Source organism: Brienomyrus brachyistius, chromosome 1 (assembly GCF_023856365.1).
Source record: "Brienomyrus brachyistius isolate T26 chromosome 1, BBRACH_0.4, whole genome shotgun sequence".
Lineage (NCBI taxonomy): Eukaryota > Metazoa > Chordata > Actinopteri > Osteoglossiformes > Mormyridae > Brienomyrus > Brienomyrus brachyistius.
In genome coordinates this window covers 42,369,182-42,382,843 of record NC_064533.1, presented here as the reverse complement: position 1 = coordinate 42,382,843, position 13,662 = coordinate 42,369,182, and the positions used below count along the sequence as shown (strand labels likewise).

General features: G+C 39.2%; 1 protein-coding gene across 1 annotated transcript; it reads left to right on the top strand.

Moving 5' to 3' along the window:
* Positions 1-3,268: 3,268 nt before the first annotated feature.
* On the top strand, positions 3,269-5,367 carry LOC125704088 (transcription factor Sox-21-B-like). Its single transcript, XM_048969409.1, has one exon. The coding sequence runs from the start codon at positions 3,771-3,773 to the stop codon at positions 4,500-4,502; it is 732 nt and encodes a 243-aa protein (XP_048825366.1). The 5' UTR covers positions 3,269-3,770; the 3' UTR covers positions 4,503-5,367.
* Positions 5,368-13,662: the final 8,295 nt, after the last annotated feature.

Below are 13,662 nucleotides of genomic sequence, written 5' to 3'. Positions count from 1 at the left end.
GCCCCTGTTTAGTCAGTAGCGCAAATTTGATACCGCCTTTTTAAGGAATATCGCGAGACCATAAAAGTACATTCTAATAGACTTACAATTTGACTTTTTTCTTATTGCAGTAAATGATAAATATCACATGTAAGCCTTCAACTTGCTACCTTTTAGCAAAGGTACATGCAGTGAAATGTTTTTCATTCCCACAGCACCATTGTCGAAACGTCCAGTTGTGCTGCGCGGCTCGTTGCGTGGGGGAAAAAGCGCCAGACATTGCTGACTGCTTCTCGGAATCTGACGGAGTAGTATATTGAAGCGTTATTCAGCGTGAAATCCAACTTTAACCACGGCAATAGTGACATTTCGTCTGTATCTCTAAATAAAAAAGAACAGGTTTAATTTCAAAAATGTAAAATGTGTTGTCATCATGTGTTGCATTGCCTCTGTATTTCTTTCTCTCTCGTCAGTGAGGGGAAAAACACTAATTAAGCTTTTAACTTGATATACTGTTAGACCGGAAGGGTGAGTTATCTTGTAAAAAGCTGTGTGTCTGTGTAAGAAGCAGAAAGACGTGCATCAAACTGGAAATAGTCGATCGGACAGCATTCTCCCAGGACTCAATCTTTAATCTTAATGTAAATACACAGAAATGCTTGAGTCCGAAGTGGTCCATATTAGCAAGCTATTGTTTACTGTTTACTCCGTTCATTGTATCACATAAAGATGACACAGATCCCAAGATTTTATAGTTTCAAATAGAACCCCACTCCCTCCTTTTTTTCTGCTCTATAAAACCATGTGATTTCTGGGTACCATCAGAAAAAAAAATATGAAACGATTTTTTTTTTCATGGACATTTACTTAGTATTAACTCCCGATCAACTTATTAATAACGAGACGATATTTTTTGACTTACCCCATCTAAAAGTTGTTTCAGGAACAAAAATGTTGAGAAAACATGCCTTCTTAAGAGACATGGTCCCGCGATTGAATGATCTGGATTTGTTTTTTTATGATAATTTAGGTTTTGGTCTTTCGGGGAGTTTATTTAGGATGTACATTTGCTTGGCTGAGTACGTCTTTTCATAACACAATATCTTTTCAGTCCTGTGCAAAGGGGAGTTCGAATCACGTCTTGCAGGTCTAGTGTTTTCATTCTGATCCCCCAACTCCAACATTCAAGAGTTCACAAAGGGGCTCTCTGTTAATTAAACTCAGCATGATTAAGACGAGAATGAGACCTTAGAAGAAACTTGTAACTGCAAGTCGAAATATTCATGGTTTACATTTTAGGTGTTCCGATAACCAGATGAATTTATATCGTATTTTTTTCCCATTTAGTTTTTTTACGCACGTGACAAAATAATAAGAATGACTGTACGTCATAAAACAAGTTTCGGTTTTGAACCGGTTTATTTGTAAACTTAAAGGAGAAATGATTCACGTATTCTCGTTTAAAGGACGCACTCATTGCAATTAATCTGCATACCATTTAAGCAATTATTTTACATCACTCAATTTAAAATATCTGGTTCAGCTGCATGGTGTTAAATTGTTCGATGTATCAGTTATATTGTTGATTTAGTCTGCAAGTAAACAAAAGAAAGCTGCTAAGAAATACGGACCATTTTTTGTAACATTTATGTAGATTTATTTTGTCCCTCTCCACACGCAACCTTTTCCCCCAAACATATTCATGTAGTAGTATTTTACATATTCATGTAGCTCGCTTTTTATATCTGAGAAAATATATATAAATCCGTTTAATAAAGAATAGTCAAGTTCACTGAGAAGAAAAGTGTTCACACGGTATATAAAGTTTAAAATTTTACGTTAACTATGTTAAGTTGCAGCATAATCTGTGTAATTATCAAAGAAAAAAAATATATTATCTGATACAAATATAACAAATTCCTTACAAATCGCACTGTCCTGTAGACATTATATGTTATTTCAAAAATTACTAAAGCTAAAGTGTGCGCGCTTCAATAACTGTGTTCCCCTGTTGTAGCCTACTTGCTGTTGTATTAAACTTGTAAATTTTACATAATAAATCGAAGATTCTGTATATTACTCGATATAGAAATGTACAGCTTAATCTGTTTTAAAAAATATCCCGACAATATATAATCTCTGAAATCCTGATAATTTATGTCTGGACTGTAAACTTATAACATCAGACTGAAATTGTATCATTTTGTTAAGTTTTTTGAACAAGTGACAGGTCTACCTGTTATTCGAGTGTCGGACACAGAGTTGGAGGAATGGACCAGCGCTCACATTCCAAGATTAATTTTTTAATAATTAAAATTTTGACTAGTTGCACAAATATGTATCTTTAATTTTGTTTGTTGTCCGTGTCCAGTTACGTATCAGATGCATTATTACAATCACATGTGGACTGTGAACATTCAGGCCTACTTAAAAATTGTTTTGCAGAAACGGTACAATACGCCGGAATATTGGACAGATTGTACCATTCAAGCCTCTAACAGGTTTTGCAATTAGTTTCCGTCTAAAAGAACTTAAATGATTTTAGCCTGACTATAAGCCAACAGTTGAGCGGTTATAGGTGCCCTGTCATCGGTATTCCTATATGATTATAATTCCGGTGGCCACGCGCGTCTGTATTGTTTCTGACATTTCTAGTGCACCACAAACTTTAAATGAAATCAAGAAGACCGAATATACTGCAAAACGATTTAACTGACAGGTTTTGCCAATTAGACGTTGAGAGTCTGACTTGTTTTTAAATTATTTTTAATAAACAAAATCTCCGTCGAAAAGAAATATAAGATCATAAAAAGGGCTCGAGACGATCATTTCTGAAAAATACTGTAAATGCAGTCACACAGTAGGAGGAAGTAAACGTTGAAGTTTTAAAGCAACCATGATCACTTGCAGCGATATAAACCTCTGCTTGGGCATTTAAAATGATTTTCCCCATACAGCTATGCTGATTTATTAGGCTGGAAAACTGTATAGTTTTAGTAATCTATTTGAATTAGCATATCAATCTTCTTATTAATGCATTATATGTGTGACTGACAAATATATTATTCAAAAACGATTATGATATTTTCAATAATCTGTACACGCGTGTTTTATGTTGCCTAATAATTAATATAAAAAGTCTCCGAATCAGCAGATGTACTGCGTAATTATCCGGTGTATCCGGTTATCTTAACTCCTGAGTTCTCTCGGCGGCCATTTACCTAACGTGACTGCTCTGAACGGGACACTTGCTACTGCGCACGCGCCAAAACCCTTGAGCTACCTGCTAGTTCGGTTCCTACTATTTCACATGGGGCAACCGCAAGGTACGAATCAGTTGTGTTAATGCTACCTACAGGAGTGGGACGCGGGAGCGTCACAGGCGCGGGTGAACAAACAAATGATAATTTGAATTTCGGCAAATTTCTTTCGGATTGAAAGCAATTTTTGTTTAAGGCGTACTTTTAAAGGGGATTCCAATGGACCTTTGCGTATTCAGCGATTCACACTCTCTTTGTCGCTCCTAGGACACATCTACAGCATAAAGCCCTACATCGCGGGCATCGAAGTAAGTGGACTTATGACTGGCCATAGTCACAGAAGCGCAATACTTTCGTTTCATTAACGAAGACTGAACCGTCGTTCATGACGCATTTTATGCAGAGGGCTGAAACAGTTTGACAGCGGACTGATTAAACTTGTTGAAGATCAGGCAAACTGAACACTGAAGAGGAGACGCGAAACAATCCAAAGAGCTTTCGAGAGCACAAGTAAAAAGTGCTTTGTACGACATGGCAAAACCTATGGATCACGTAAAGCGTCCTATGAATGCTTTTATGGTGTGGTCGCGCGCTCAAAGGCGGAAAATGGCTCAGGAGAACCCGAAAATGCACAACTCCGAAATCAGCAAAAGACTCGGCGCGGACTGGAAACTTCTGACCGAGTCCGAGAAAAGGCCGTTTATCGACGAGGCAAAGCGACTGAGAGCCATGCACATGAAGGAGCATCCCGATTACAAATACAGACCGAGGCGAAAGCCGAAGACTTTAATGAAAAAAGACAGATTTGCATTCCCGGTGCCTTACAGTCTTGGAGAACACGAAGCACTGAAGGCAAGCGGTTTGACTGGTGGAGTACTCTCTGACTCTTTAATTGGGAATCCAGACAAAGCTGCCGCTGCGGCTGTGGCCGCGGCAGCCAGAGTATTCTTCAACCCGTCTATGTCCTCAAACCCATACTCTTTGTTTGACTTCGGGTCGAAGATGGCAGAGATCACCTCTCCGTCGTTTCCTTATCCCTCCCCGCTTGGATACCCTAGTGGTGCGACTGCATTCACCGGTACGGGCACCGTTGGCAGTAGCACTCACACTCATCTTTCCCCGAGCAATCCTGGTTATATGATTCCCTGTAACTGTACAGGGTGGTCTTCGGCGGGTATCCAACCACCCTTGGCGTACATTTTGCTGCCCGGTATGGGTAAACCGCAGCTTGAACCGTATTCTGCCTACGCATCAGCGCTATGATGTGTTAATCCTTTCAGGTTTAAACGCGTAAAGACAATTAGTGCGAAGAATTATCTAATTCACGGACAAATCTAAACATGTAATACTGTTACATATTACATGCTCATATGTAGATATTAATGCCTTTATAAAAGGCTGATTTTATTTAGTGGGATATCGTGTTGCATCTCAGAAAGAAAGAACAATTAATGACTTGTACTGGATTGATTGCGACGAAGAGTATGACAAATGTTTAAGACCGGCAACTGTCTTGGCAAATGGTGAACGTTGTACTTCGTATTTGCTTTCAACTTGTTCCAGAAGCACCTGCCGGACGGACCTGTTTGAATCGCAAGTAGTCCGCAGTGTCATACAATGTTAAGCAATAATTGTTAAAGATGACTCATTGTGTTTCTACTGGTAACGTTCGTATGTATAGATGACTGTTAATAGATGAATATGATTCACAATGAATAGTAGATTGATTCAGAAATTACTCAGTCAAATGTAATGTCGACCTCCCTGCTTTTATGGAGAGTGCTAAAATATGTAAATATGTACAGTTAAAATGAAGGCGCTTGTTACCAGAATCTTTGCATTTCACCTAGAAAATGCTGGGTTGTGCTGGGTTATAGAAATACGATTAAGACTTTGAGTTTTAAGAAATGTTCTAGAGATGTATGTAATATTTATTGGCTTTTTAAAACCTTTTTATGGTCACCTACTTGATTCAAGACCGGGTCCGACTTTTCCTGTAACTTTTGCACAGTAAATGTGCTTATTACTATGTTAACACTTAGGATTTAATAGAAATGCACTGGATTCATTTTTAAATGGAAAATGCAATTAATAAATGAATCTAAATTGAATATTTCTTTGAAACTCACTACGACCACTGGGTTTTATTGATTGATATCACTCTTTTTACAAACTCGTTAACCTGCACATTTTTGCCTTACATTTACATTATTTTTCTTACTGTGTTCTAATTGAAAAGAAACTTGACAAAATGTCGACACATACAAAATAATAATAATAGTTGGCAGGAAAAAACAATCCTTCCAAATTCGTGGCCAATTGTTTACAGGATCTTTATCAGAATTGTGCTTATTTGATGTGAAGTGTAAGGTATCCTTAAAGGGCACATTTGTTCAGCCTCCGAATAGAATTACTTGGTAATTTAAATCAAACCCGTTGTAATCAAAAGCTAGCAACCTGATTTGTTACATTTTAATAGGGAATAGAAATACTTATATCTTAAACGTTCTAAAACTGGTGAAATCTTGCAGGAGAACAGGTATTGCACAGATTTTGCTCAAATTCTAAAAAACAGTATATCTTTAACAGTATCTGATTAAGGGGTTATTTCTTAACTTTTCCCGACAGTGCCTAGATTGTATATCATGTTTATTTGAATGCGTACGATGTTTATAAATATTCACGATGTATACGATATGTTAATTATACGAAGTCCCCTGTTTAGTGATATTAGGTAATTAATTCATACGGATCAGAGCGATTATGCAAGACTAATTTTGACCGTCCAAGGATAATTATCTCGGACACGGTTAATTAAACCCTTTCACTCCTCATTTTGTATTGTAACACGCAATTACTCGTGTACACGGAACTTCCTATACTTTTCTCCTCCTGTGAAATATACGTGACCTTGTTCCGTGCAGGTCAAGCTGAAGTCAAGTCTGCAGTTTAATATACGTCTACATAATTTAAATTTTAAAGTTCAGCAGTGCGTCTCACAGTCAAACAGATAACTATGTTACTAATAACATTCTGGTATAAATACCTTTATACTATGCTGTAAAATGGATATGGTTACAAGATGGTATACCTGTCATATACTGATCAAAAGGAAACAAAATGTCATTCGGTTTATAGAAGGACAATTTTTATCAACTCACTAGTCGTTTTGTGTCAGCGTTTTTTATTGTGTTTTACTTAAGGAAAGCTGCGAAGATACCCGAAAGGTTTTTTTCTTCCTCCTTTGGGGAGGGCGTTTAGACAGTTGAGGGGGTTTTGTCTGGGAACAAAACGAGGGTTGGAAGGTTTTTGTAAGGGTGTTGTTTGTTGAAGTGGAGCTCCGCTAAAAGCGCCTGCTTTCTCTCATTGTGATGAAAGCAATCAGTGGTATTTGGAAAACTGTTAGCATTGTGCAGTTCTTCTGTGTCCATTATGGAGTATTTCTTTTCACAGCGGTCTTTTTTTCAGCCGATCCAGCTGGCCGGAGTGAATAGCGCTGCTATGTGTACGCGCTTTGTCCCCCAAGGCCTTCAAGTAGCACACATTCAATAGAGTGAGTTGACACTGCGTGACAGTGAAACAACATAATAAAAAATACATGAGCGCATGAATAGGAGCAGGCGCATAAATAAATAAAATGGGTGACCAAAACTGGATAAACTGAATGACAAGACGATGAAAGGGAACAAAAAGATATTTAACACGCTAGATTAGCATTATAATACCATCTACAAGGCAGAACAATTGATGAATAGGTTTACCGGCCAAGAAAGAAATAGACTAAATGCCTTTTGAATAGATATGCTTCTCCTATGCTTAAATGTGACTGAAAAGGTAGAGATGCAGCCATGCAGATAGATAAAAAGTAAGATTTTTTTAGGAGATAAATAAGGAAAATAAGTCTTTTTTTCCCGAAGGCCGACAGCATGAATATAACGCCCAATTTCCAGTTCGCAAAGGTCACGCTGCTTTCCTCATATTGATTTCTAAAGTTTGTCATATTACGAAACGCATTGAATTTCCTAAAGTCCACCTTTCTACACGTAAAGTAGGTTATGTTAAAACAAGCGGTTTAAATGTATTTACTTAGTTATTAATAATTTCTGAAAGTCATCGTCTGCCTTGGGTTAGATTTAGGTTGTGGGCGTTATTTGCTAAAATGTGTTTAGTGTTGGCTTGCGGTTTGGTAAGAACGATACGTTTTCGCGTGCAAATATTTACTATGCTTGTCACTCTTAAATGTAACATATTTTTATTTTAATTTGTGATATATGCAACGTTTAACTGGGATCACTGTAAGTAACCGCAAGTAAATTTATTTGTTCTTTACAAGTGAAATTAGTAATGGGTCAGTTGAATTCAGCTTTAAAATATTATTTTAAAACATGTTTAAGTTTTATTGTCATGTATTCGGAGAAACTTAAGTTATTATGCCACAGATGCAGGTGCATGGGTGATATGGTAAAAGGTAGTGCCATAAAATACAGTGCAATATAAGAATAAATGAACATTCAGTTTGTAAATGTTCAGATAAAACGAATTAGGGTGTAACTATTTTTTTACGCCTCCAATCATTTAAACGCTATTTAACGGGAATGAAAAAAAATCAACAATAATTAGGAGTATTCCGAATTTGGAAGTCGAAGAATTATCAGAGAATTTAGTGATGATTTGAAAAAGATCTTAAACTCGATGAGAAATTATGCGGGTTTACAACACTTTAAATTAAAGTCTTCATTCATACCTAAACGTGAGTCATATGGCTACGCAACATATTGTATTCCTGTTAATTTTCCATTTTTTTCATCTGCTTTCCAAACTGATGAAAGCATCCTACAAAATGATCACATCTGTCCCTGTGTCGGGTTGATGTGTATATATTCATGTAGGCTACGCTATCCGTTTTACAATCATATTCAGTACGGTAAATACGTGATAATATGTTTTCTTACTATGGGAGCAGCACATATGAAAGATTGAGAAACAGATGCTCTGTATATAGCCCTGATATGTAGAATTACACATATTTGTTCACTTTTCTTATTTTGTTCATTTTTTTTGCTGTGTTTTATATATAGAAAAATATGTGGTGCAGTGTAATGGGACAAGATTTTAGATTAGGGGAGGAGACTGTTCTAAGAATTTTGATAGCTTTATTAAAGGTATCACATCTTTAAATTGAATCTGCTTTGGACTAGTCGATGGCTTGCTTTCCGTGCCCTGCTGGTGCATTATTTCTCTTTTAGTCCTGTTCAGTGACCACAACCTTACCCACTGTGACAGGCACTGAGTGGAACTAATTTTCAGGCCAGAAGTTTTATGCCCAAGACCTGTCCATTTTGTGTTTGATCTGTGGAAACTCTGGTGAATGATACCACAGTTCAAGTCTTATTATCCAGATAAAGTAATTACTGACATTTCAAGAAGAAAATAAATAATAAATAGAATATTGAACTGTTCAAGCAGTCTGACCATTCCAGCCCCACCTGGTCTCTTTCTAACATACATAGTTTGGTAAGCTTTCGGTGATTAGCAATAGCAAGTGATTACTGGCACCTCTGCAATCGCACATTGTTCTCACTCAATTCTAAACTACAGGCGAACACATGTGTGCACTGAGTATTTCCGAGTTTCTCTATGTAGAACAATCGTGGGCTGTTTTGTGTCTATGTGGGTATGCGTGTGAGAAAATCACTGATTAAAATTCTACAGCAACGCCTCATAATGTCAAAGTTGTAAAACTATTTTATTTACGACCGGCGTAATTGTAAACTTATGAAATTATCTTATATTCTGCACGGCACAACAGCTAAGCGGCCCACCGGATATTTTCCAGAGTGTCACTCCACTCCAGGCCTGCACTGTCATGAGATGAAATGCCTGTCCTGTCAGGGTCCTGGATTCCTGGATTGCAATAAAACCATATACAGTAGGTGCTAAAACCCAGTAACTAAGAAATATAATAATCCATCCATCCATCCATTTTCCAAACCACTTATCCTACTGGGTCGTGGGGGGTCTGGAGCCTATCCCAGAAGCAATGGGCACGAGGCAGGGAACAACCCAAGATGGGGGGCTAGCCCATCACAGGGCACACTCACACACCATTCATTCACACATGCACACCTACGGGCAATTTAGTAAGTCCAATTAGCCTCAGCATGTTTTTGGACTGTGGGGGGAAACCGGAGTACCCGGAGGAAACCCCACAACGACATGGGGAGAACATGCAAACTACACACACATGTAACCCAGGTGGAGACTTGAACCCGGGTCCCAGAGGTGTGAGGCAACAGTGCTAACCACTGCACCACTATCCATCCATCCATCAAGCCACTAGGCCTAATGATTATCCTGGTCGCTCATATTGTTTTAATTGCTGTTAATGATTTTTCAAATGTGACACAATTACCATGATTATGTAAGTGTTACAGTGTAACTTTCATTTAGACTCCCTGCTTTGCTCACATGCCCAGAAACAAAAAAGTACACAGGCAATGCAGACTACTCTCAGTTCTCATTACGACTTATATCCTGAAAAATGAAACCATTTCTTATATTTGAAAAGGTCTCCGTTATTAGCAATTTAAATATTGTTAGACTAGATTAATAAAAACACTACTCATTTGTTTGCAGTGTCTTCAGTTGATTTAGAGCTGAATTTGTGTGTCTGAAATATGTTTGTCTCTCTAATGAAAATGATTGTTTATCGAAAGGTGACATGAAAGAATTGGACAGGTTATTACTCCCGCATTTTTTGGTGCATTGTTTCAACTCAATGTGGCATACCTCCTCAGGAGATTAGGCCTAATCTTAATATTTAATTGTTACAGCAAGTTAAATGTTAATGCTGAAGGTTTTGTAAATGCTTTGTGTGTTTTAAAATTAATTCACATCTATATAAAGCTGAGTATTACTTGTCATTTGGGCCACATGTGCTGTTCCTAAATGCTTAAACCTTGCAAAAATACCATTTACAGTTGACCGTGTGTTTGTTAGAGGCTTGTTTAAAAAATCAATATCTTATGCATTATACACACAAATGTTGAAATCGAAGCTTCATGTTTAGAAGTGGTTTTCATTGAGGTCTGTACAAATTCTTTGGTTGTACTCCACTGAAATTCTGTTATTTGTACTTTTGGAGAAATTAAGGCGCTGCTGCACCTGGAGCTAAATGATGCATTTTGCGCATGTTTCAAATGACTTTGTAAAGCAAAACTTCCAGTTGAGGTCTGAAATTGTAAAGCTCAGTTTTCCAAAAGCATCATTCTGCTAAGTTGGATGTGATCTTCACCAAAGGGAGCCCCTGGGCCAGCTTAGCTGGACACAGTGTTGAAGAGTAGCATGTTCCTACATTCCTGCTGAAACCAACAGACCTCATCAGATGGTCTGACCTGATAGAAATTGGTGTGCGTTACTTCAGCAGTAGATCTGGTACTGGAAGCTTTCACTGAAGGAGCAAGTCAGTTGTCTGAAAATCCACTGAAATCCACACTAATATGGGCTGGGGTGGGTTTCCTAAAACTTACGCTACGTTGCTCGTAAGTTCTAACTTAAAATTGTCACTTAACAATAATTGAAACGTTCTGAGTTAAGTCTTCTGTAAGATATTCTTTCATAAGATTGGTCTGAGCCTCTCTTAGCTGTCTCTTATTGCTGTTGTCAGCTCATACTGCTCATTTAATATAAGACATTGTTAAGATTTTCATAACCAAACAACAATTAACTATAAAATAACATCCATACCATAAAATTATTTTGTGTGATACACTTATGGACTCAGAGCATGGGGAAAGCAGAATGAAGTGATGATCCATTAGCAGCTCCAAGACAGAGGAGTTTTTAAGAACAGAACTAACCAAACACACTGGGAACAAATACCAAAAAAATAACAAATGCTCTGAGAAGTCAGAAATAAGTGGAAAACAACACAGTTAAACGGGCAATATAGAAATTAGAACTAGGGAGACAAGCAGCATAACACTCACAGAACAAATGTGACCCATCACCACAAAATGAGTCTTATGGGTGTATTTCTACCAGTGCGACTTAAGACTCATTTGTGGTGATGGGTCACAAATCACAATGACTGACTGGGGAAATCAACCAAGGCAGGCACTTAAATACACTGATAATGAGGACTAACAAAGGGCAGGTGTCAATAATCAAAAAACAACCAATCAATTAGCAAAGCAGGGCAAAAGACAACAAGTGGAATGAACTACAATAAATGAGCACTGGACAAGGGAACTCTAACAAACACCAAGAATAGGAAAAGGAGTAAAACAAGTACAAGCAGAACATAATACAACAAAGCAGAAGCACGCTAACTCAAAACAGGGAAGCAAAGATAACTAATAACACACACTAGGGAAAAACAGAAAACAAACAAAACAGGGGAGGCTGGCTTAGAACCCACAACCAAATAGGGTTGAAAAGCAAAAGACAGAAGGGGGGAAAAATGCAGAATGGCAAGCAACCCATTCTAAAAATAGCACAACTCACCATTTAGCAGCGTCTAAAATGAAATTTTATCCTGTTGCTATTCTTCTTTAATCACATTTGCATTTATATAGATTTGAAAAAGGCAATATCCAAAAAAAAATGTTACGATCCTCAGTCTAGGGTTGAGGACCGACAGAAAGGTAAAGGGAAAGGAGAGGGGAAAACGAGACAACCAGGGTATGGGAAAAGGGAACACGGGACACAAAGGGATCTTTTTTTGTATTTTTTTATATTTATTCACAAACACTTTTACAAACAGTAGGGCAACAGGCTTCGGGAGTGACACGGCCAAAACAATAAACAAAAACAGTGCTAACAAACGAATCCAAACTAAGCTAATTCTAAACGAAATGAAAACAGGAAAACAAAATGACAAAACTAAATCTGACTCCCTTAGGAGTACACAAGCAATCAAAAACGCAATCAAACCATCAACAAGCCAACAATGAGCAGAGCTGCTGCTAATCTCCCGCCACGGCTTTTTCAGTCCTAGATCCGGAAGCAGCGTCGAAGATCGGGGGCGTGACCCGGTCCGGGAGGCGGAGTCGAAGGGAGCAACGGGCGACGAGCTGGACCTGCAGGGCAACCCCTCCCCCTGAACCTTACGGCACGTAACACCCCCCCACACAAGAGCGAACCCGGCAGGTGTTCACAGTCCTCATCAGGGGTCCTACAAGAAAACGCACCCAAGAGCAAAAACACACAGAACCAAAAAAACATAAACCGCCTGCGAATAACTGAAGGTGCCGAGGTGTCACGTTCCGAAGAGGGCAATTTCCTCATCCGCACATGGCTGCAGTGAAGATATGCGATGGGGTGGTTCTTTAACTCTGCCTTGTTCAGAGCGGAGGTACGACAAGCTTCTAAGGAGAAATCCTCCGCCTGTGCCTTGATCAGAGCGTCCGTAGTGGAGGAGGCCTCAGGGGAAACAGCAGGTTTCACGGGGACCGGGGATTCAGAGTCACATGTCAAAGGAGGTGTTGGGTCGGACATAAATGTCTCAGCCAGATGAATGTCGGCAAACTTGCGCTGCTGGGCCCATGTCAACACATAAGCCAGGAACACCTGGGGCAGATCTGCCGCAACATCATCTGCGCAGATCTCCAGTTCTGGGGCAACTTCAGGTAGTGGACCCATCCTCTTCCCTGCAATGTCATTCCCCAAGATGAACGTGACCCCTGGAACAGGTAACTGGGTCTGGACCGCAACACGTACAAGTCCAGAGAAGTCAGGAGTACATAAATACACACTATGTTAAGGAACCGCAGCCACACGCAGATCGATACCTTGCACCAATACGTCGGTGCCACAGTAAGTGGTACTATCTAATGGTAAAATTCCTTCAATTACGAAAGACTGGGCTGCTCCCGTATCCCGTAGGATAGTTAACGGGTGACGTACCTTGTCTTCAGCAAGCGACACAGAACCAGGCAACACGAATGGCTGGAATGTAGGTTCAACAGTCTGGATTGCCGGTACCACATTGTTAACACGAGCAGCGATCTGCACCTTTCTAGTCGCAGCACGGCATCCTTACGTTTAAGAGCGGGACAAACAGAAGTGACGTGACCCACCTCGTGGCAATAGAAACACTCTCTCTTCTCCACAGGTGGTGAAGAAGAAGCGGACGAAGGAGAGGATGTCACAAGACAGAGACTAAGTTTGCGAGGCAGAGGGGTTGGAGTAAACACAGTCTTATGAGTTAATACAAATTCATCAGCGAGAGTAGCAGCTTCGGCTGAACAAGTTACCTGTTCTTCATTCAAGTACACCACTACCCGATCAGGAACACAAGTTTAGAATTCTTCTAACAGCACCAGTTCCTTGAGTTGCTGAAAGTTGGAGACACCACTCGCAGCACACCACTTGTCAAACAACAAAGCTTTCTCACGGGCAAGCTCTACATGGGTTTGGCTGG

What these genes read in the sequence shown, in the direction of transcription:
- LOC125704088 (XM_048969409.1), top strand. Translation starts at nt 3,771, where the DNA reads ATGGCAAAACCTATGGATCACGTAAAGCGTCCTATGAATGCTTTTATG.